The 24,500-nt window shown below is 36.5% G+C and overlaps 2 protein-coding genes and 1 long non-coding RNA gene across 7 annotated transcripts in view; 1 reads left to right on the top strand and 2 right to left on the bottom strand.

Annotated features, from left to right (window-relative positions):
• The window catches only part of LOC143682545 (uncharacterized), a 196,610-nt gene extending 190,047 nt beyond the window's left edge, over positions 1–6,563 (bottom strand). The window contains exon 1 of the long non-coding RNA XR_013175181.1: positions 6,480–6,563. This is a non-coding gene — a long non-coding RNA (uncharacterized LOC143682545). The remainder of the gene's footprint in view (positions 1–6,479) is intronic.
• Positions 6,564–9,285: 2,722 nt separating this feature from the next.
• DNAJC19 (DnaJ heat shock protein family (Hsp40) member C19) lies at positions 9,286–13,020 on the top strand. The gene is made up of 6 exons (XM_077161148.1): positions 9,286–9,431; positions 10,225–10,276; positions 10,353–10,426; positions 11,301–11,380; positions 11,638–11,708; positions 12,929–13,020. Exons 1-6 carry the CDS (start codon positions 9,429–9,431, stop codon positions 12,997–12,999), a joined length of 351 nt encoding a protein of 116 aa, XP_077017263.1. The 5' UTR covers positions 9,286–9,428; the 3' UTR covers positions 13,000–13,020.
• Positions 13,021–19,632: 6,612 nt separating this feature from the next.
• FXR1 (FMR1 autosomal homolog 1) overlaps positions 19,633–24,500 on the bottom strand; it is a 62,603-nt gene continuing 57,735 nt past the window's right edge. For 4 of the 5 annotated variants that reach the window (XM_077161143.1, XM_077161144.1, XM_077161145.1 and 1 more), the window contains 2 exons: positions 21,331–21,422; positions 19,633–20,656 (listed from right to left, as the gene is read on the bottom strand). In XM_077161143.1, the coding sequence (XP_077017258.1) occupies positions 20,486–20,656; positions 21,331–21,422 (263 nt within the window). In that variant the 3' untranslated portion in view covers positions 19,633–20,485. The remainder of the gene's footprint in view (positions 20,657–21,330; positions 21,423–24,500) is intronic. The other variant, XM_077161147.1, reaches the window with a different exon arrangement.

Here is a 24,500-nt window from a genome sequence, read left to right as displayed (position 1 = left end):
GTTTGTGTGTGTGAGTATGTATGTGAACAAGTATTTGTTCCCTGGGTCATAATCATAAAATGTATTTTCTATTAAGGGTCATGGTAAAAAGATATTTGAAAGCCACAATACAAGAGGAATACTTCTGGCTACCCCTGCCACCCCTCCGTTACTCCGCCCCAAGAAGTGGCTTAGCTGATTGACAAATTTGGGAGGAGGAAACAAGCAGATGTGGTTGAATCCTTTCTGATTCTCCTTCCCTATTGTGCTGGTTTGAAAGGAAGTATGCCCCCTAAGAAAAGCCATGTTTTAATATAAATCCCATTTCATAAAGGTAGAATAATCTCTATTCAATACTGTGTGTTTGAAACTGTAATGAGATCATCTCCCTGGGTGATGTGATTTAGTCAAGAATGGTTGTTAAGGGAAATAGACTCATATACCATAATAGTTGGAGACTTCAACTCACCACTCTCATCAATGGACAGAACATCTAGACAGAGGATCAACAAAGAAATAGAGAATCTGAATATTACTATAAATGAACTAGACTTAATAGACATTTATAGGACATTACATCCCACAACAGCAGGATACACCTTTTTCTCAAGTGCTCATGGATCATTCTCAAAGATAGACCATATGCTGGGTCACAAAGCAAGTCTTAACAAATTTAAAAAGATTGAAATCTTACACAACACTTTCTCGGACCATAAAGGAATGATGTTGGAAATCAATAATAGGCAGAGTGCCAGAAAATTCACAAATACGTGGAGGCTCAACAACACACTCCTAAACAACGACTGGGTCAAAGAAGAAATTGCTAGAGAAATTAGCAAATACCTCGAGGTGAATGAAAATGAAAACACAACATATCAAAACTTATGGGACACAGCAAAGGCAGTGCTAAGAGGGAAATTTATTGCTCTAAATGCCTATATCAGAAAAGAAGAGAAGGCAAAAATTCAGGAATTAACTATCCATTTGGAAGAACTGGAGAAAGAACAGCAAGCTAACCCCAAAGCAAGCAAAAGGAAAGAAATAACAAAGATTAGAGCACAAATAAATGAAATTGAAAACATGAAAACAATAGAGAAAATCAATAAGGCCAGAAGTTGGTTCTATGAGAAAATCAATAAGATTGATGGGCCCTTAGCAAGATTGACAAAAAGAAGAAGAGAGAGGATGCAAATAAATAAGATCAGAAATGGAAGAGGAGACATAACTACTGACCTCACAGAAATAAAGGAGGTAATAACAGGATACTATGAACAACTTTACGCTAATAAATACAACAATTTAGAGGAAATGGACGGGTTCCTGGAAAGACATGAACAACCAATTTTGACTCAAGAAGACATAGATGACCTCAACAAACCAATCACAAGTAAAGAAATTGAAGCAGTCATTCAAAAGCTTCCTAAAAAGAAAAGTCCAGGACCAGACGGCTTCACATGTGAATTCTATCAAGCATTCCAGAAAGAATTAGTACCAACTCTCCTCAAACTCTTCAAAAAAATCGAAGTGGAGGGAAAACTACCTAATTCATTCTATGACGCCAACATTACCCTCATACCAAAACCAGGCAAAGATATTACAAGAAAAGAAAACTACAGGCCGATCTCTCTAATGAATATAGATGCAAAAATCCTCAATAAAATTCTAGCAAATCGTATCCAACAACACATTAAAAGAATTATTCATCATGACCAAGTAGGATTCATCCCAGGTATGCAAGGATGGTTCAACATAAGAAAATCAATTAATGTAATACACCATATCAACAAATCAAAGCAGAAAAATCACATGATCATCTCAATTGATGCAGAGAAGGCATTTGACAAGATTCAACATTCTTTCCTGTTGAAAACACTTCAAAGGATAGGAATACAAGGGAACTTCCTTAAAATGATAGAGGGAATATATGAAAAACCCACAGCTAATATCATCCTCAATGGGGAAAAATTGAAAACGTTCCCCCTAAGATCAGGAACAAGACAAGGATGTCCACTATCACCACTATTATTCAACATTGTGTTGGAGGTTCTAGCCAGAGCAATTAGACAAGAAAAAGAAATACAAGGCATCAAAATTGGAAAGGAAGAAGTAAAACTATCACTGTTTGCAGATGATATGATAATATACGTCGAAAACCCGGAAAAATCCACAACAAAACTACTAGAGCTAATAAATGAGTACAGCAAAGTAGCAGGTTACAAAATCAACATTCAAAAATCTGTAGCATTTCTATACACTAGCAATGAACAAGCGGAGGGGGAAATCAAGAAACGAATCCCATTTACAATTGCAACTAAAAGAATAAAATACCTAGGAATAAATTTAACTAAAGAGACAAAAAATCTATATAAAGAAAACTACAAAAAACTGCTAAAAGAAATCACAGAAGACCTAAACAGATGGAAGGGCATACCGTGTTCATGGATTGGAAGACTAAATATAGTTAAGATGTCAATCCTACCTAAATTGATTTACAGATTCAATGCAATACCAATCAAAATCCCAACAACGTATTTTTCAGAAATAGAAAAACCAATAAGCAAATTTATCTGGAAGGGCAGGGTGCCCCGAATTGCTAAAACCATCTTGAGGAAAAAAAACGAAGCTGGAGGTCTTGCACTGCCTGACTTTAAGGCATATTATGAAGCCACAGTGGTCAAAACAGCATGGTACTGGCATAAAGATAGATATATCGACCAATGGAATCGAATAGAGTGCTCAGATATAGACCCTCTCATCTGGACATTTGATCTTTGATAAGGCAGTCAAGCCAACTCACCTGGGGCAGAACAGTCTCTTCAATAAATGGTGCCTAGAGAACTGGATATCCATATGCAAAAGAATGAAAGAAGACCCATATCTCACACCCTACACAAAAGTTAACTCAAAATGGATCAAAGATCTAAACATTAGGTCTAAGACCATAGAACAGTTAGAGGAAAATGTAGGGAGATATCTTATGAATCTTACAATTGGAGGCGGTTTTATGGACCTTACACCTAAAGCAAGAGCACTGAAGAAGAAAATAAATAAATGGGAACTCCTCAAAATTAAACACTTTTGTGCATCAAAGAACTTCATCAAGAAAGTAGAAAGACAGCCTACACAATGGGAATCAATATTTGGAAACGACATATCAGATAAAGGTCTAGTATCCAGAATTTATAATGAGATTGTTCAACTCAACAACAAAAAGATAGCCAACCCAATTACAAAATGGGAAAAAGACTTGAATAGACACCTCTCAGAGGAGGAAATACAAATGGCCAAAAGGCACATGAAGAGATGCTCAATGTCCCTGGCCATTAGAGAAATGCAAATCAAAACCACAATGAGATATCATCTCACACCCACCAGAATGGCCATTATCAACAAAACAGAAAATGACAAGTGCTGGAGAGGATGCGGTGAAAGAGGCACACTTATCCACTGTTGGTGGGAATGTCAAATGGTGCAACCACTGTGGAAAACAGTTTGGCGGTTCCTCAAAAAGCTGAATATAGAATTGCCATACGACCCAGCAATACCATTGCTGGGAATCTACTCAAAGGAATTAAGGGCAAAAACTCAAACAGACATTTGCACACCAATGTTTATAGCAGCGTTATTTACAATTGCAAAGAGATGGAAACAGCCGAAATCTCCATCAACAGAAGAGTGGCTAAACAAACTGTGGTATATACATACGATGGAATATTATGCAGTTTTAAGACAGGATAAACTTATGAAGCATGTAATAACATGGATGGACCTAGAGAACATTATGCTGAGTGAGTCTAGCCAGAAACTAAAAGACAAATACTGTATGGTCCCAATGATGTGAATCGACACTCGAGAATAAACTTGGAATATGTCATTGGTAACAGAGTTCAGCAGGAGTTAGAAACAGGGTAAGAGAATGGGTAATTGGAGCTGATGGAATACAGACTGTGCAATAGGACTAGATACAAAAACTCAAAAATGGACAGCACAATAATACCTAATTGTAAAGTAATCATGTTAAAATACTCAACGAAGCTGCATCCGAGCGATAGGTTCTTGTTTTGTTTTGTTTTGTTTGTTTTGTTCTTATTATTATTACTTTTAATTTTTTTCTCTATATTAACATTCTATATTTTTTTCTCTTATACTGCTAGTTCTTCTAAACCGATGCAAATGTACTAAGAAACGATGATCATGCATCTATGTGATGATGTTAAGAATTACTGATTGCATATGTAGAATGGTATGATGTCTAAAAAAAAAAAAAAAAAATGGTCAGCACAATACTGCCTAACTGTAATGTAATTATGTTGGAACGCTGAATGAAGCTGCATCTGATCTATAGTTTTTTTTGTTTTTTTTTTCTTTCTCTTATATATTTTTGTACTTCTTATTTTTATTTGTGTTTTCTCTGTGTTATCACTTTATTTCTTTTTCTGTTGTCGTGGTATTTCTTTCTCTAAATCGATGCATATGTACTGAGAAATGATGACCATACACCTATGTGATGATATTAAGAATTACTGATTGCATATGTAGAATGGATTGATTTCTAATGTTGTGTTAGTTAATTTTTTTTAATTAATAAAAAAAAATTCAAAAAAAAATTACATGTTAAATAAACACATTAGTAAATAAGATCTAAGGTATTGGAATAAAGGAATGTTGAGTAAAAAAAAAAAAATTTTTTTTAATTAAAAAAAAAAGTTAAAACCGACATCTGATGCTCCTTTCAACTACGGTATGGACAGATGAGTAAAAAATATGGATAAAAAAAGAAACGAATAATGGGGGAACAAAAGTTAAAATAAATTGGGTAGATGTAAATACTAGTGGCAAATGAGAGGAAGGGGTGAGGGGCGTGGTATGTATGAGTTTTTCTTTTTTCTTTTTATTTCATTTTCTGGAGTGATGCAAATGTTCAAAAAGATCCCATGGTGATGAATACAGAATTATGTAATGATATTGTGAACCACTGATTACACACCATGTATGAAATATTTGTATGTTAAGAATATATGTGCTTGTACATTGTTTTATCAATAAAAATTAAAAAAAAAAAAAAAAAAAAAGAATGGTTGTTAAGCTGGATTAAGGGACGACATGTCTCCAACCATTTGGGTGGGTCTTGGTTGGTTTATTGGAATCTTATAAAAGAGGAAATACTTTGGAGAATGAGAGATTCAGAGAGAGCAGCACAATGTAGCCATGAGATGCAGAGAGTCCACAAGCCAGCAACCTTTGGAGATGAAGAAGGAAAATGCCTCCCAAGGAGCTTCATGAAACAGGAAGCCAGGAGAGTAAGCTAGCAGATGACACCTGCCATGTTCACCATGTGCCCTTCCAGGTGAAAGAGAAGCCCTGTGTTCGCCATGTGCCTTCTCACTTGAGAGAGAATCCCTGAACTTCATCGGCCTTCTTGAACCAAGGTATCTTTCCCTGGATGCCTTTGATTGGACATTTCTTTAGACTTGTTTTAATTGGGACAATTTCTTGGCCTTAGAACTGTAAACCAGCAACTCATTAAATTCCACTTGTTAAAAGCCGTTCCATTTCTGGTATATTGCATTCCAGCAGCTAGCAAACTAGAACACCTATACAGCTGTATTATAATATAACTCACTTTAAAAAGTAACAAAATTTAAGTGTTGAGATGATAATCAATTGAAGGAGTTGTGGCAAGTCATTACGTAGACAGTAGGCCTGTGCTTGAATTCTCACTCTGCCACTCACCAGCCTTTAAGTTACTTAGCATTTCTGGGCCTAGTGGCGCCTTTGTAAAAGAGGCATGAGAATTGCTTCAAAGGAACTGTTTGTCTGATGAATAAACTATTAAAAAAATGCTTTAACAAATATTTTAGGATACAAAAAATTTCCATAACACTGTGAAGTGAGGGTGTGCAGTAATAAATGCCTTCTAAAGTATACGTGGGAGGAGGGGATGCTTCCTCTTATGTTACATGTTTTTCTAAAATCCCCTTTCCCACAACCAGCACACACCACTGGTACCTGCTCCTTAATTATTGCCCAAAATATCAGAAAAAATGTTTTCTAAATAATAGACAGAATTTACCCTGTAGCACTGGTATTGTCCTAGCATGGGAAATGAGAAGTAAAGTTTAATTGGTCCAAAACTGATCCCTGCAGGTTATTCAGCCAGAAAAGTAAGTCTCCCAAAAAAGCCCAGATGAATGCATAAGGCAATCAATTCTAACAACCCAAATCTTGAACTCTTGAACCCTGCAATCATAAAGCTCAGAAATGAGGGCTCTGACCAGTGGGGGTTTGGGTAGGGCTGATGCTCCCCATCTCCAATCACAAATGCTGATCTGGCAGGACAAGGTTCTACCCTGTCACATTGTTATTGTCCTCTGACCAAACCAGAGATAGAGTTTTGTTTCCCTAGTCACAATCAGAATCCTCTTGGTGTTTGCTGTCCTGCCCTGCTAGATCTCTATGTGCTGCCCCACAATTCAATGAGCAAAGGGAGACCAAAACACCTGCTAATACTTCTGTCTTCAATGAATGGTTCTTCCACAAGCCCTGTGCTGCTGGGTCTTATATGCACGGCAGGAAATAACTGGAAGAGATAAAGAAAGGAATCTAAGATATTTCCTTCCTTAGAGGATATTTTAGTTTTGCTACACTGTTCAAGCAAATACCATGCAGAGGGATGGCTTAAACAATGGGAATTTAATGGCTCAGTTTTCAGGCTAAAAGAAAGTGCTAATCAAGTCATCACCAAAGGAATGCTTTTTCCCCAAAGACCGGTGTTCTGGGACTGGCTGCTGTTGATCTTCAGTTTCTTGTTTCATATATATTTTGTTTTGTTTTGTTTTGCCTTTTTGTCTGAATTTCATTCTGCTTATAAAGGACTCCAGTAACAGGACTATGACCCATGCTGATTGAATTGGGCCACACCTTAACTGAAGTAACCTCATAAAAAGATCCTATTTACATTAGTTGCACACCCATAGGAATGGATTAAGTTTAAGAACATGTTTTTCTGGGGTATATATAACTCCAAACCATCACAGAAGTCTTCGGGAATAAAACCCAACAGACTACCTGGATAGCATAAGCATCTTTCTGCTACAGTCATGAGAGAGAATGGAATCCTAGCCTTGCTCAGAGTGTGGAGACAATGACGCTTATTGTGAGAGCTTCTTGCCTCCCTCTGCCCATCATCAGAATGTGCGGTGGTATTTTCTTGAGGCGGACCCCGTCCCTAATCCCACTCATAGACAATGAAAAGAGATTGATGTGTAGTCACTTGGAATCTTTTTCTCAAATATTCGCTTCTCTTTTCTGAAAGTAAACAATATATCCCTGCCTTCTATGATAGGGAAGGAGTATATATCTGGGCCCTGCTGATGTTGGACTTGGCCATGAGATTTCCTTTTGATCACTGACATGAAAGTGGACATATCATGTCACATCTGAATAGAACCCTAAACAGCCATCATGTTTCCACCAGCACACTTGTTCTTTTCATCTGCTATAAGAACACTATGTTGCAAGTAGAGATCTGACGCTTCGGCTTGAGTTCAAGAAGGCATGTGAGGCAGAGACACAGCAGCTGCTTGCCACCACCTACATACAACATGAATGAGAACTAAACATCTTTGCACAGATGCCGCAGAGATTGGGAGTTGTTTGGTACTGTAGCATAGGTCATTCATAACATACCCCCTCTTAAGTATCAGATACAGATTACAATATTTCTATTACTGCCACTACATTCACTGTGGCCATCTGGTGAGGTGAGATGTTGATTGCAGACTTCAGTGTTGATGGGAATAGTACGTACAATGAGTTATTTAGAATTCTTTCAATTTCCACTGATGACAACACATATCTACTCAGCTTAAGCATAAGGCAAGAAATTTATTGCCTTATCACTGAAACAAATTAGGAGTGTGTTGAAGCATAGTTGGACCCAGGGCACATATGATGCTGTCAATTCTCTCTTTCTCCTCCTTTCCAATCTCTTGGCTTTGTTCTCTTTTCTATCAGGTTTCTTTCTCCTACTGATCATGGTTTCCTTCTTGGAGCAGAGGGGCAGGGCTATTACAAGCCAGCAGAAAAAGCAATTCTTGTAGCAATCTCTGAGAAGATTCCAATTAACCCACTTGGATTGTGTACACACCTTGTAGTAAAAGTGTGGACACTGTAATTTGTCAGCATCAGAGACAAAACCTATAGCTACCAGCAGCAGCTATATTTTTTGCCCTCTTATAATAGTCAAGCAGATGCTCTGAGGTGGAGTCAAAACGGCCCTCAAAAAATATTTCAACAGCTTTCTTGAAACATAATTCACATACTATACAATGCATTCATTTAAAGGGTACAGTTCCATGGCTTTTAGTATGTTCACAGTTGAACCATAATCCCCACCATAATCAATTTTACATTTTCATTACTCACAAAGGAAACCTGTACTCCTCAGCTGTTACCCTCACACCTTCCCATCCACCTCCAGCCCTAGGCAACCATAAATCCACTTTCTGTCTGTATAGATTGGGGAGTTCCACAATTACTGGCAATTTCAGTTGATGATCCAAACATGGCATTCATTATTGTCTTCCTTATTTCTCTCTTCTCAAGCATTTATGTACGATTATATGAAGCTGATGCCTAATTCTTATGTTGGGTGGAACGGAGAGAAATTTTTAAAAGCATTTTCCAGTGGTAAGGATTTTGAAATCCCATAACTGTTCTTCATCCCATCCTATAGAAAACGTAAATATTCACAAAGAATCCTGTCACGTCACATTATTTAAATAAAATTATTTTAAACAGAAGAATGCACTCGAGCAACCTGTGAAACATTGCTTTGTTCCTTTCAAGGCTGCAACACTGGCCACTGTGCATTTGCTCGGCGGCTCCAGGCTGGAGTCCACTTCACTAACAAGGGCACCCACGGCCTTTGACAATGGCGCCCGCCTTGCCATGCGGGGCGTCCAGGGCCCCTCACGGTGGAGCCCGCTTCGCTATCGCGGCGTCCAGGGCCCCTCACAGTCAGGAGTGTCCACGGTCTCTGACGAGCACAAAGGAAGTAAAGGCCAGGTGAGACGCGGAGCGGCCTAAGACCGCAGAATACTCGCGCCTGCCCCTGCACTGTATGGCTCTCCTGGGGACCTCCAAGCCCTCAGGCCCAGGAAGAGGTGAAGGGCCTCGCGTCGGGCGACCCCAGGGCGACGCCGAGGAGCGACCCGGGCCCCGCGGGAAGGCGAACAGCTCAACTCAGCCAACCCAAGCCATTTCCCCGCCCCCCACTTTACGACACTTTTCCGGCCACGCCTTGCGCTGTCCCTGACGGCGGCCTGGCGCGCTTTGCGGCGGCCGAGGATTTCGCGGTCCTCTGACCAAGGCGCGGGTTTGTGGCCGCCGCCGCGGGCTGTGATGAGTAAGCTCCCGCTGGAGGTAGGGGAGCCGGGGCCGGAGCCATGGTGAGTGCGGCGCGCGGTCTCCTGAGGCCCCCAGCCTGGGAGGAGAGGACCGCGTGGGTCTCCTTGGTGTCGACGGGGCTCTGGACCCTCAAGGACAGCCGCTTGCCTACCCCTCCGGGCGGTTCTGCAGAGGCCCCGGCCCCTGTTCCGCCCGCCCCAGCGCTCCCCTCGCAGCCCGCAAAAGTCAGCAGCAGCCAGGGACTTGGGACTTGGGGGAGACGCGCTCGATTATACCCGCCGTTGCCCCAATACACTCGTGGCGCTGGCTCTGCTTTGGAGGGCCCTTCTGTTCCTCTGACTCGTGCTAATGGTGTCTATCACCGTTTCCTGAACGTTTTTGGGCCTTTCTCCTCTTGCTCTGTTCTCCTGAAGTGTTTCGGAGCCAGAGGCACGTGAAAAATTAGTCTTTAAGTCCACGTTTAGCGTTGAAAATGCTTTATCAGAATTTTAAGAGAACCGTCTGCAAACACTTCCTCCTCTAATAAAACCTTGTTTTCACTGCTCTTAATTCATTTGTCCAGGGTTGAAAGAGCAGCTTTCAAAGATGGAGAATCACCCTTATAGTCCCTTCTACCATTGTGAAAATACTTAAATTCTTTTTTTTTACATACTTTTACAATGCATTGGATTTCAAAGTTGCAGTAGTTTTATAGGAAAATATTGGGCAAAATATTTTAACTTTAAAAGTTGTTTCTCCCATTGAAAGGAAACTCTTAGTAAGTTGGAAGACTAGGCATGGTAGGGAAGTGTGGGAATTAAAGAAGTAAATCTATACTCTTCTTTCCCTTACCAGGCAAGTACAGTAGTAGCAGTTGGACTGACCATTGCAGCTGCAGGATTTGCAGGTTTGTTTATGATTTGGGGGTGGAAATAAAGTAAGGGAGATTGGGGGTTTATTTATTCTGTTGCTTTTGTTTTTAGGCCGTTATGTTTTGCAAGCCATGAAGCATATGGAGCCTCAAGTAAAACAAGTTTTTCAAAGTCTTCCAAAATCTGTAAGACTTAACAAACATTTTTGCTGATTCTTTACTCCCTGTGTGTGAAACCTAGAGCCTCATGAGGAGGGTAATTTCCAAACATCCAGAAAGTTCTGAGTGGTTGCTTTTGGACTCTTTCTCTTGCGTTCCACAAGGAGAGCATGGAAGTTCTGAGCTTTGTAATGGTGCTACTCCAAAAAGTCCAATGTCATGTGTCACAGAGTTAGGGGAGGTTGCTACCAATTCTAATATTCAGCATTATCTGTCTGCATTCTTGCCCTCCCTGCATCTGCTCTGCATCATAAGCAGAGGGATCTAACTATCTAGTGACAGCATTCTGAAATTGTGGCCCTAGCACTCCCTAACTTGATACTTCTGTAGCAATGCAGTTAATAACTAGATGTGTCAGTCACACTATAGTGCCTTTTGTAGTCACAGTTCAGAATGAATTTGGCTGACAGCCTTTTACGTTATTTTTATGTTGTGTTTGAATGTGACAGAATAAGATGGTGATAGATTTTACTGATGTGATTTCTGATATAACAAGGTTAAAGGACTTGCTCACCTGATTGCTGTTTTAGTGGTTGCCTTGAACCATCGTCCCAGGAGAAACCAAAATCTTCTTGAGGCACTTGTTCTAAAAGATACTCTCTCATTCTGAGATGAACCATGGCTTATTTGGAATAATCTTTTCACTTCTGGAAGAACTGGCTTAGAACCACTGTTCACTTGTCTTAGTATTTCCATTGCTAGTTTAGGTTGTCAATGAGGATTGCCTTTAAAATTCTCAGAAATGTCTTATTTTTCTATTGGTTCTGTAAAAAGTTACACACATTTTCTTAGTAGCTTTCAGTTTATTAATCTCTCCTTACTGATGCACTTCCTCTTCCAGGCCTTCAGTGGCGGCTATTACAGAGGTGGGTTTGAACCCAAAATGACAAAACGGGAAGCAGCATTAATACTAGGTGTAAGGTAAAATACTTCTTAATATTTCCAATGTTTTAAGTCCAACTAGATTTTTGTTCAGCCTGCTTTCCTAAGGAGCAGTTTGGTTCCAATTCAGAATATTCATTTTGAGTAAATGTTAGGAAAGACTTCTAAGCAGCTTTTTATACAGTCTTGTGTTGACTTACTATGGTTTCACAGTATCTCTCATTGGCCTTTATGTACAATTTTTTGATGTGATTCAGAAGTAGACTGAAGTAAACAACTTTTCCTTTTTTAATTAGCCCGACTGCCAATAAAGGAAAAATAAGAGATGCTCATCGACGAATTATGCTCTTAAATCACCCGGACAAGGGTAAGTAGTAAAGTCATTAAGCTCATGCTATAGCTCATGCTATACATTTAGCTGGTGTGACTAACTCTAATTTTATTACTGGAATAATTAATTCCAAGGCAGTGTCTAAATCTGTGTGAGGACTGTCTCCCAAGCTAGATGTGTTATGTTTTTGGTATCTTAAAAGAATAAATTCTGAATGAAAATTCTATTTACAGAATAATCAGCAGATGGAATAACTACTGTTTGGAAGTAATAGTAGACATTAACAATGTTTTGGGATGTGCAATTGTGATAAAATGTGACTTTTAATACAGACAAAATTATAACTACTGCTAATATGTTTTTTATGGCCTACATTCAAAATTGAAGGAAATGTTCAATTTCACTTAATGAAACTAAAAATATAATTTTCCCCAATCCATTTTAGACCCTTTGAACTAGAGGTTACATAATTAGAAACCTATTGGTATCATTTATAAGTTTCTGATATACTTTTAAGCAGCCTTACTTTCCCAACATTCTTGGTTGAGTTGAAAAAAAAAAAATTCTTTGAACACCAAAATATAGAGACAAAGTCCATGTTCCTGGGCTCCAATCCTTTATAGTAGAGACTTTCACTTAGAAAAACGGTTTCAGCATTTAAATAGGGTTGTATAATTACCTGGTAATCTCTCTTCACCTCTCTTCTACAAACTAGCTTGCATTACCTGAACAGCTTTTCTCGGTCTAGGGTAGTAAATTTGGATTTCTACCAAGCTCCCTAATGCATCACACTCTAGACCACACTGAGAAACAGTGTTACAGCACAGTAGTAGGAAAACATGTAGGGATATAGAAAAAAGACCTAACTCAAACTAAGGTCTTTCCAACAAAAGGTTCAGGATACAATGGTAGAATAAATTGGTGTTACTCACTGACTTGGAATCTTCATGAATAGGTTAACGAATACTATTTCAAAGCCACATAAGTATGTGTTGTTTTCAAATCCTGTTTGTCAATTTTTTAAGCTTTCTAAAAAGGCGCCATTTTTGTGAACATCTCCCTCATGTGAATTACCTCCTGTCACATTGGTCAAATGTATTACCATACATTTGGTGATTCAGTTGCAGACTTAAACGTTAAAAATTTAAACTTTCTGCTCATTTCACCTTTCGGAAAACATAAAAAACGAGTAGCTTTTCACCAAGCAGAAATTGAGAATCTGTATAACTATTCCTTTTTTTCTTTTCTTCCTGTAGGAGGATCTCCTTATTTAGCAGCCAAAATCAATGAAGCTAAGGATTTACTAGAAGGTCAAGCTAAAAAATAAAGTAAATGATGAAAATTTTAAGTTGTTAGTTTATGTATATGATTACCAACTTTTTATAATAAAATGTCTCAAAGCTGTTTTTAAGAAATGATTTAGCACAAAACCTTGTTATATTTTCAAATTTGAGAATTTTGAGTCAGATTATAGACTATTTTAGAATATTTGGAGGTTAATTATTAATTATGGATAAATGTACTTATACCTTTTGATTAGAAATATTCACTGCTCATTTGGCTAATAATGCCAGGTATTTCTCAGGGCAAGGCAAACATGACAGTCCCAGCACTGAAAGAGCTCCAGGTTTCATGGGGGCTAATAAACAGGTAATTAGAATACAATGATGTCATGATAGAATTAGTACAAACTGCTGTATAGTGGGGACTCACCTCATTGAGAGAAGAGGTTGTTCAAGGCACAGAACTACACTGTAAAAAGCAGCTAAGTGAGTTAAGAAGCTGACCAATGCACATAGATGTCATAATTGACAGAACTTATATTTCATACTTTTAAAAATTACAATAGCATTATGAAAAGAAATTTGGGGCCACGATCCTGTTTTTAATTAAGAATGTGTTTACATTGTGTTCAGTTACCCCCTTGACCATTTATAAGTTGTTCCTTTAATTGGTTATTTTTGGACATAGTTTTGTGGCTGTTGTCACCAAGCTTAAGCACAACTAGAGAAATTAAAAATGCCCTCTGTATCAGGTATTTTTCAGCTTGGACTCTGAAGAATTCACACACTAATGAATTTAAATGACATTTGAAGGCATATAGGTCACAGTTCTAACATTAAAACACAGTGGCATAAGGATCTAACCAGATATGTGTAAAATACCTAAGGTCAATTTGTCTGTGGTCACCAAAAGCAGTATTCTGTTTGAACAGTTCTAAGATAAATATATTTTACCACCTACCATCTAAACTTTATTAAATCAGTTTTAATTATTAATGGGGTTCACAAAACAGCAAAGATAATCATTTGGTGTTGGTACGTGTTTAGGGCATTTTGAAGTATGGGTATATGTGCTGATTTGGTTTTCATCCTGTTCCCATTTAAAATCTTTCTGATCAGATCCGTTCATTGTGTCTTTAGAGTACGTTAAAGCGTCAGCCTTAGACAGCCATGCCTTTTGTGAGGATCTTTTTAGTTATTTCCCGAGACAAGGGAGGGACTAAATGAAAAATGTTTATATGAACAAGAGCTTTAATTAAGAAGAGATACTTAAAACTTAAAAGCAGAATTTTCATACAATTGAAGGTGTGATAATATATGCAGGGGTAAATCAAGGATTAACTCTACTAAAAGGAAACTTCAGTAGTAGGTGTATATTCAATACAGTTCTGACTACAAACAGCATATCTGTTTCAAGACAGGTACCTATGTTCAGAAAACTGAAACCACTGAAAAATAATACTAAAGAACCAGTAGGGCATATTTTCCTTTATTTTCTCTAGGCTTACCTTCTGTAAGTAGAACAAAGAATCCATATTTTATTGAAGGCTAATAGGCAAACCTAACATTTTTCCTTCAGAAAAAAAGTTCATCTCTGTGAGAACTGTAGATCATAGCAAGTTATAGATACCAGTATGATCTGAAAAAGCATCTTTTAATGCTACTTCCTTACAGTACCAGGTTAACACTTATTGAATACTTATGCTAGCTGGTGCTAATAAGCATTTTCCCAGTATCTGAATTAAAAGGGTAGTTATTAGTGCATTTTACAGGTGAAGAAACTGAAGTTTAAAACGAGGTTGAGTAGATTGCTAACGGTCACATGCAGAGAAGGCTAAGAATGAATTCAAGACTGTCTTGGCTCTTAAGTTCCATGTTCTTAACCTCTCACTGTGATAACCTTACTGCCAACCAAACCCAAAAATGTTTTCCTTGGTGGTGTTGAGCTGAGCCTGGTACTTGTCGTTACACATCTAGCTTTGGATTTTTTCCCCCAGCCATTTGTTATAAATGTATCAGTGCTTACAACAGACTTCTTAAGAAAGTACAGGTAGCTACACCGCCAGATAATAGGAGGTGCAGATTTCAATTCAAACTTGAGCAGGTGCATCTATATGCCTGCCTTACAGCCTCGCTTCATCTATAAAAAGAAAGGACAGTGGCTAATTATAACATTATGCGGATTCCTCTACATTTTATGAGTAAGGAAAATGTAGTTTCCAAGATTATACGGCTAGTGGAACTAGAATAAGCTTCCAAGTGTCTTCTCTAGTTTGCTGTCTTCATTTATAACTTGATCCTGTATGTATTACTCCTCAGTAAGTGTGTTTTGGGGCATTTCTAAACACAGCCTTAATATTTACATACCAGAGGTTTCTGTGTCCCTACTTAGCCTCTTTCCTGGGCCTCTGGCCTGGCTGACATTCTATGACTCCTGAACTGCTATTAAAATAAATAAATAAAAATTTGCACGTGATAAAAACTGGCCTATAACAGTGGTCCTAGAAATAAAATATCTTTTCCCACTTTTGCAACTTTTAAGCAAATGATGGAAAACAGAATGATAGTTAATACAGGCTAGTGTTAACAGTAGACTGAAACCACTTGAAAAACTGAGGACCCTTGTGCGAAAATGGGTGACCCAAGCCCCCATATCTATATGGGCTGATCCCAGAAATTTGGTTATATGGTTTCTCTGCCATTCTTAATTCGATGTTACCACAAGAATCAAGGAGTTAGAAGACAACTAGAAGAAAAACTTTGAGAATTTGAAAAAAATTACGGTTATTTTAGAAGTTTACTTAGAAAAAAAATGGGTGGGTCATGGTGGCTCAGCAGGCAGAGTTCTCGCCTGCCATGCCAGAGACCCAGGTTTGAGTCCCAGTGCTGCCCAGGTGCAAAAAAAAAAAAAAAAAAAAGTTTGTCACACTGAAAAACTATCTCATGTTCAACATACTGAAAAAGTATGTCCTACCTTAAAGAAAACCTTACATCAAAATATTTCCTCAAACAAAATTCAGGAAGGATGAATTATTTAAAGGCATTTTAGCATTAGGTTTCAACACTTTAGGCTAGAAAAGAGTTTTCAGAGTTTATAAGGCATCTTTGCTGACAGTGACCTATAAAGGTTGTTTTGCAATTCAGAAGCTAATAGCCAAATTTTATTGAGCTTAAATGAGCAAATCTCCCCCCAATCCACATTAATTCCAGTGAAAACTTAGAATTTAGTTCTAAAACTTCAAATAACAAAGCAGGGGTGGGGGGAGTGAGAACCACTATAAATTTGAGATGAAAGACTGGTTATAAATTTCCTATGTCTAAAGAATCCTGGATAGTAACTTTGAATATCAGAAAACTTCAATGACCCAAGCTCTCTATTTTCTGTTGTTGCACTGTTACGACTAGTGCTGTGTTTCTGCCTAGAGCCACCTGCTGCCTTAGCTATAAGATACAGGAAGAGGGTTTATCACATTACCTACAATTATTAACCCAATGACGGGGAAGAGCTAATGTTTAAGGTATAAAACCTGGAACATTAACACTTGTTGCCACTTTAGTGCTGCTTCAATTATTGGAATTTCATATGTAATCTATTTACATTACAGTTTTCTTTACAAAACCCAGTTGAAAAATGAAGGTCAAAGAGGTGAGGTATAAGCCCCAGGAAAAATTAAGTATTAACTGGTTTATCTTAAAAAACTATGGGGAAAACTTTTTAATGAAAATGGTCTCTAAACTAAAAAATGAGCAGGTATATTTTACAATTAATCCATTAGGTAAAAGATACAAAACATGCAGAAAATACCTATTAGTATAATATAAAGAAGTTTCAGAAGCTATTAGGTGGCACACTTACTAGTGGACCTGTAAGACTGAGGGAAATACATGAAAAATAATCTGCTCTTGTTTTGTGCAACTTTAGATTACATACAGCCTAGTTGGAAATGGTATGAATACATAACTCAGTGTTAGTTAAGCATATTCTTAAATGATACTTGGGAATACAGTAAAATGTTAGCCATAGCACATATGACTAAGATGTGTGTATATTAATATTGCAAGAACCCTTAAGAGATAACTTAGCCCAACCCACTTCGGGTTAAAAGGTGAAAATGAAACCATAGAGAATAAGTTAGAAGAGAGCAATGGATTGAAAATCCTCCTGTCAAGTTGTAAATTCTCCAGGAGCATTGTTTATGTGCCTTTAGTACTTGAAATGCTAACAAAAAGATACAGAGGAATCTAAAGTGATCCACTGCTAAATCATTTTATAAAACAAATGTTTTAAATTTTCTTATAAATTTTATGGACCACCCTCAGTTTTCTGGATGTTTGAATTCTAGAGTAAATGCACTTTAAAAGGGTATTATTAGTTGAACCCTAGGAAATTGCCTTTTTTGTGGGTCAAAATTGGTCAGTAATTTCCTAATTTAACTTCCTTGTATTTAACTCATTTTCAATCAGCAAATGTAGTTTCAAGTCCAAAGCACTTGTCAAAAGTTTGACTATAGCAAGTTGTAATTGTTGCTTTTATAGCATCAGTTCCTGCTATAAAAATCAAATACTATCTTAGGTTATCCATGGGTCATTAAGAGACTATAATCCGTCAACATTTCCTAATGAAGAACTAAACTTTTAAAATAAAAGGACTGCAAATTCAGTTTCACAATAGCAAAGACAGACGAATATGAAAACTTCACAACATCCCATTCTTTTCCTTTGCAAGTTTTGCCAAACCTAATACATCCAGAACAAATCCAAGTTCCTTTAAGTCTTCTAGGAAAATGCAGCTGTAAAAGTAATTTTCCTTTACTGTCATTTCCAATAACCACTGATTATCTGACACAGGCTTTTACTCCATTATAGTTTTCCATTTATCTGTCTTTAGCAAACTAAAAGCTCATTGTTAGGCATAGCCTGTGAGAATACTAGTTGGTTGAATTCATCAACTGGAACAGAATCAGATTCATGTAGGTTTCTTTTTTTTTTTCTACACATTGCCAGGATTTCATTAGTAGGGTTTGTTAGTTACTAGGATGCATCTACGGAGGACACACATGGTGCTCCTGCCCAATGTAAGTGCTACATTGAGTAAACATACAAACTTTTTAGAGACCCTTCTCAGGTTACAAAACACTACTCAGCAAGTAACTATAAAAATATCTTTTTTTTTTTTTACTGTCCTCTAACACAAAGTGGTCAACATGAACAGAGATCCAGAATACAAGAGATTTTTAAAGCACCAACTGCTTTTGCCTCATCACTAGCTTAGTATTTCCCTGTTCAGTTCTGTTGCCTATCTAAAAAAATAACCTTACTCGCTTAAGCAATGACGCTCAGCAGTGTCTTTAGCAATGTCCCAGTTAAGTTTCCATGAACTCAGTTGTTTGACGTGATACTTCAAGATATTTAATTATTAAGATTTGTGTGTATTCCCTAATTTACTAATTATGGCTGACCTTCACCACACCTACCATTTTGCAAAACATAGATCCTTTAAAGGCTTTAAAAAGGTGAAGAACCCCAGGTTTCCCAAGGTTTCAGGAAAGGCAGATCATATTTGCCCCATGTAATCTCAGCTCTTACTCCATAATTTATTAAGAACAAAAAAGTTTACTGTTTTTTCTAACGTTTCATGGATAAAACCATTTGCAAATAAAACACTTGTGGGTAAACTTTTTGAAAAGTCAGGATATGAAATTGCCTGATTATCTTTACGCAAACTACAAGAAGAACAATATTAACCCCTTATTAAAAATTCTTAGTATTCAATTACCAGGGATCAAACATTAAGTAGTAGATTTCAAGAGAAAGCATTTAATACCATCATACCTTAACCTCAGCTAGAATAAATTTGAGCATTAGAGTTATAAATACTGACCTGGCTGACTTGACACGTTTAACCCTTGCTTCTAGTTCAGTTCACATGAATTAAATCACTTAACATTTTTTAAGCATTAGAAAAATTAACACAAAATTATGCATGAAAGAAAACTTTCCACAAGCCAAATGACAGAAATAAGAAAGGGCTGTCGTTTTCATTCAGTGATCCATGCAATTTTGTGGCACAAAATCCTCCCATAAAATCCCCGACTATTTGACTTGACCTAACAAGCAGCTGCATAAATTAAGGTATTGTTACTCTCTAGAAATTTCATGTGAAACTCTATCTTTGTAAAATTAAGTCACCTGACTATAACAACTTTACCAAAAAAAAGTCCGGTTACTGATTTTTAATCATCGGTATAAAAAGCCTTCAAAATGTGAGACTCAAATGAAAAAAATTATTTCCCTGTTTGTACCTTATTAAAAAACTGCTCATCATAATTCTTTGTAAAAATAATGTTTCATAAAGAATCTAAGGCAAAGTAAAATTCTGGCTTGTACCATACCATTGCCTTTAGAAAATTGCTTGATAGAATTTTACTTTACAAAGTTTTTTTCACACTATGTTCAATTCCCTAAGCCATTTTATTCTAATAGCCTAAATTTTAGGTGTTAAAATTCCAGAGGATTCATTACAAAATGATTAAATAGCCTACAAGTAATTTAATGCTATTTATAAGCAAGTATAAATGCTTTATAAAAATCAGAAGGTACTATTCTAGGCCTATAAATAGCTTCAACTACCTTGCAACAATTGGTGTAAAGAGTAGAAAGTTAAAAATCAGCAAATGGAAGATCAAAGTTTATTTACTACCTGCATACAAAAACATATTGCACATCAAACAACCAAAATCAAAAAGAAAAAGAAAAAAAAAAGATATTCTATTGAGGACTAACATGTAGTTTATACAGAATAAACCTTTTGGAAATTGTACTTTTCAGTAGTTCAGGTTATGTCTGAATGGACATGACTAATTCATCTTAGTGTTTTAAGTAAAGCTATGTTTGATTTTTAAATACTGTACACTTTAATAAATAAACCAAACAAAGCCTCAATGTAGAACAGTCACTGCCAATATCACCCAGTGTCCCTGCAGATGAGTTTAACAAATGCATTCCAGTGGTCTGCAGATTCTCGTCTACATACAGCATTTAAAAAACACATTAAAACAGACCAGTTTCCAGACTAAACTAATGGAGAAATTACAATTCAGTGCAAAATATTTTAGACTGCATTTCATTCTAGTTTTCCTCAGGTGAAGAAGTGGTTGCATATTATTAAAAATGTAACAAAAGCAGCTAATGCTTTCATAAAGAATATTAGGTTAGGGGTCCCACCCCACCCACCTCCCCCCATCTCTGCCATATTTTGAAAACAAAATAACATTTCCTATAGCCAGCAACTTTTTTTAATGTTACATATACTATTCTCAAGGCACATCTGATGATATATTTTATAACACAGTAGGTGTCAAAGTATGTTTAACATATGATTTCTTCAGGATCCCTCCCCTTTCTGAATTCCAAATGGAGGAACTGAAAGTGCGATGTAAAGACTGGCGATCCATATTCTATCTTTGGCAAGCTTGTACAAGCACTATTGTAAAATGTAATGTAAAACTGTAAACTAGGAACTTCTTCAGTTTATGAAACACCATTCAGGACTGCTGCTTCTTGAGTATTTTCTTCTTTTAAGGTATTAATCTTTTCTTCTCCTGGAGTACGCTGTAGCTTAGAAATTTCATCGCCAGAAGCACTAGTTGGGCCATTTATTGCCTTTTCTGAAGGACCATGTTCTTCAATCACATCTTTTGCCTGCCAAAGGGAGACAACTTTTTCAACTTCTTTAATAAATGCAATCTATAACTGAGGAGGAAAATGACTATATAAACATTAAATAGCTAGTAAATAAATTTAGTTGTATTTACCACAATGGATCAAAAACTTTAAAGGTACTTAAAATTCAAAACAATACCAATGCACTCCACCTCTGGGTCTTTCAACTCTATATCCCTAGTACTTAGCAGTGCCCAAACCATAGGAAGCATCTGTACTTGTTTACTGAAACCTGTAACTAATATTTTAAACCATGGGAAAGCTCACCATATAAGGGATATAAACAAATAACACCTAAATAAAGCAAATAATCACCTACTTTACTCACCTTTAAAACAAAAATCATATTTACATATCAAATCCCTTCTACCATTTAAAAGAACTGCAACTTATAGGCAACTGAAAAGAGGTATACACCCTATTGCTCCCCCAAAAAGCAACAGTTGCTATTCTCAGTTACCTTTGGGCAGACTGAATTCTACAAATGCTATTTAAAGTTTTAACTGAATAGTATGTCAGGCTCAAAGCATGCATATCTTCTGTCACCCGGGGGCAAGTCTTCTTTAAAATATTCATCTACCTGGGGAAACAAGTGATCATACAATAAGGAGATTAAAAAAGAACAAAACACCTACAGGTTAAATTCTCCTTACCATTTCTTTCTTGTTTTTAGCCAAAGTTTCCCTTGGGAGGTTTCTTTGTCTGCTCTGAGACTCAGCTCTAGAAATATAATCTGCAACTGTGACTGTTAAAGATGAGAAAAAAATTACAGGTGTTGAAAAAATATTTCTAAAGTTTATTTATGGATAAAGAATAATTTCACTATTAAAATAAACTAATGGTGGGTCACCCAATTTCAAAATTTTTATAAGCTTGGGTACCACACCTCCAACCAAAAACAAGCTTGAAAAATTTGCCTTTAATGCTGACTGACACTAGAAAATTCCTAGCTGGAGATTGGGGAAGGTTAGATTAATGTCCTCTTTCCCAAGAATCCAGCCTAAACTGAATTTAAGGTTGTGGGATAAACTTGATGTAGAAATTCACAACCAAGAAAGAACAAGATATGCAGTATTCTAAGACCAGACAGCATTTGAAATTATCAACGGGAAAACTGGGGCAAATTATGGTGATGTACTTTAATCTGAAAATTTCATCAGAGATGTAAAATATTCAAATAGTTTTGTTTTTTTAAAAAGGCACAATAAAACATCCAAATGTGGCATTTTGTGGTACCTTTCTAACACTTCACATTAGAAACCGTTCTCAATGACCTAAAATAAATTACCAGCAAACTGAAGATGACAGGATACTATCCTAAAAACATGGACACTGATCAGAGTGGGAACATGGCCAGAATGAAATCAGTGACAGACACTCTCTTTGCCAGTTTTGCCAGCAACTGACTGAAAGGTAAGTGTGTGAAGATGTCTGCGGGAAAGGGGGTGGATGGCAGTAATAGAATACGAAAAAAGACTAACCCACGCTAGACATCCTACTACTTAACTAACCCAAGAGCAACAAATGACCTCTGTTCTACAAGAACTCTGGACTGGCCTCACTTAGAAAGAACCTAAGAAAATCCTCAATCTTTCAAGGGCCCTCAATTTTTAATTTAGTGATTGGACAAGATATCAAAATGGCCATTTTCTCTCAAAGATAATTATTTTCTGTACCAAACAAAGAAATCCCTCATATGAAAACAAAGTGTATTTTAAATTATGGGAATAAGTTAATTCTGTAAAGAATAAAAACTAATTTTTTTTGCTTTTTGCATGGCACTAGGAATTGAACCAGGGTTCAGCATGGCAGGTGAGAACTACCTGCTGAGCCACCGTGGCCTGCCCTAAAGTAAATTTTAAATTATTTAAAATCACTAGGGAGAACTGGTCTGTCAGGTTCAAATTATATGAAACTATTTAGGTCATTCTGATGTAATTAGGAAACTAGATAGTATGGACAATTTTTCTTACTTTATAAATTAATGTTAGCATTTTATAAGATCCAAGATGATTCAAGATAACTCTAGAAGCTATTTAAATGAATCTTAAAATCATGAAGAAACAAATCATTTCAGAATTTACATTTTTTATTAGAAACACCACTAAATAAAGATGTTTAATGACTATAACTGCCTACCTTTCCTTCCAAGTTATAAGAGACTCAGTATGCTCATTTTGAAGGCTTTTAAATTGTTTATCCATTGTTAGTGATTTTATAAATGCATTTAATAGTTTATAAAATTTGGGAGTTGTCATAATATACTTTTTTGACAGACAACTCATATTATGACTACATACACGATTTCAAATCTCATCTGAGAATGATTCTAGCCATAATTTTGAGGGCAGTGTAATAAATTCATTCTTTTTCCACAGTTCAGTCCTCAGTAATACCTAAAAGAATTCAGCTACTTAGAAACTCTTGCCGAGATGGACATGATGCTAAATTTGAGTTAAATGTTGAAATAATTCTTAGAACTCTTCATCCACTATTAACAGACAGGAATAATACACTTTCCTATAGTAAATTAGAGGCATTCGGGTGGAAAGCTGATGACTTACCAGACTCCCACCCAAATAAAAGGGAAGGGCTAAAATAAAAATATCCGAAGTTGATTCAGAGAAAAACCTGTTTATAGCCAATCTTTATAATACAAGCCCCTTAAAAGTTCAATTCAGAGCCTGAGATTAATATTTATAATATCTAGAAAAAGTTCAAGGAATTTGGGTAGCTTAGTTAGAACTCCAGAATTCACTCTAAGGGGCCCAGGTGAATCAACTGACAATGGTGTATTGTGACATTCACTGCTTAATTTACACAAAGGGCAGAAATTTTGGACAGAGCAGACAGAGCATGCTGAAACAAGGTAAATGACGGTATACTTAAGAGGTGGTGGATTAACTTCATTAACTTTAAATGAAGGCTACCTTCTTAGAACCAAGAGTAAGGAAATAACATTGTGTCCTGTCCCGTTATCTTCCCCCCAACTATTTTTTTAAAGGGGCGGGGAATGGAAGGGAAAGGAGTTCTTAAAGAATTAAAGCAATAATCCCAAAATAAAACAAAAAGTAGGAAAAGATAGAGTATGGAATGAACTCATTGTCAATTTACTGGAAATGCTAAATTACTCAAGTCCAATTAATGCATTTTTATAATGTTTTCAAATCTGGGAATATACGGAAAAAATATATAGAAAATTGCCTTGGCTGCAAGAAACTCAACTACTCCTTTTGTGTCCACTGACTTCATAAACTGCTGTCTACCTAGTTTAATAAAATGATGTTTAATTAATTCTATGCTAAACCCATACTGATAGCCTAAATTTTCTCATTTATAAAGAAAATGTATTCACTGCTGTGCCACCTACAAAAAAATGAAATAAATACATATCTAATATTAAAGGGGGGGGAAGAGAAAGAGAAACAACAAATATTTTTTGTATACTATTTTTTTGACAATATAATTCTTTTAAAACTTCCAGCTATCTTCTAAGATGGGAACTATCAAGAATGGGAACTAACATCCCTCACCAGTTTTCCCAAATGTCTCTTCAACAATTAATATACTATACATACTGAAGATACTGGAATTTACATTCTTTAATTGGGAAACACATGAAAGAGTTTGTTTTGGAAAGAATGCAAAATTGATTAGTTTGAAAGGGGTTTATTTTGGTGCACACAATTTCTTCATTGTGAATATACATGTGATTCTCTGTATACAGAAAATGGAATTATGTTCAAATAATAAAGACACAGCAAACAAGTTCCTTTGAAGTTACTAAAAATTATGAGTACCTTAACATTCTAAAACTAAATAA

The sequence above is a fragment of the Tamandua tetradactyla genome, chromosome 5 (assembly GCF_023851605.1).
Source record: "Tamandua tetradactyla isolate mTamTet1 chromosome 5, mTamTet1.pri, whole genome shotgun sequence".
NCBI lineage: Eukaryota > Metazoa > Chordata > Mammalia > Pilosa > Myrmecophagidae > Tamandua > Tamandua tetradactyla.
This window is presented reverse-complemented; position numbering and strand designations above follow the sequence as displayed.

Coding starts and splice junctions, on each gene's coding strand:
- DNAJC19 (XM_077161148.1), top strand. Junction 10,427..11,300: donor TTCAAAGTCTTCCAAAATCT/GTAAGACTTAAC, acceptor TTCCTCTTCCAG/GCCTTCAGTGGCGGCTATTA. Junction 11,709..12,928: donor CTTAAATCACCCGGACAAGG/GTAAGTAGTAAA, acceptor TTCTTCCTGTAG/GAGGATCTCCTTATTTAGCA.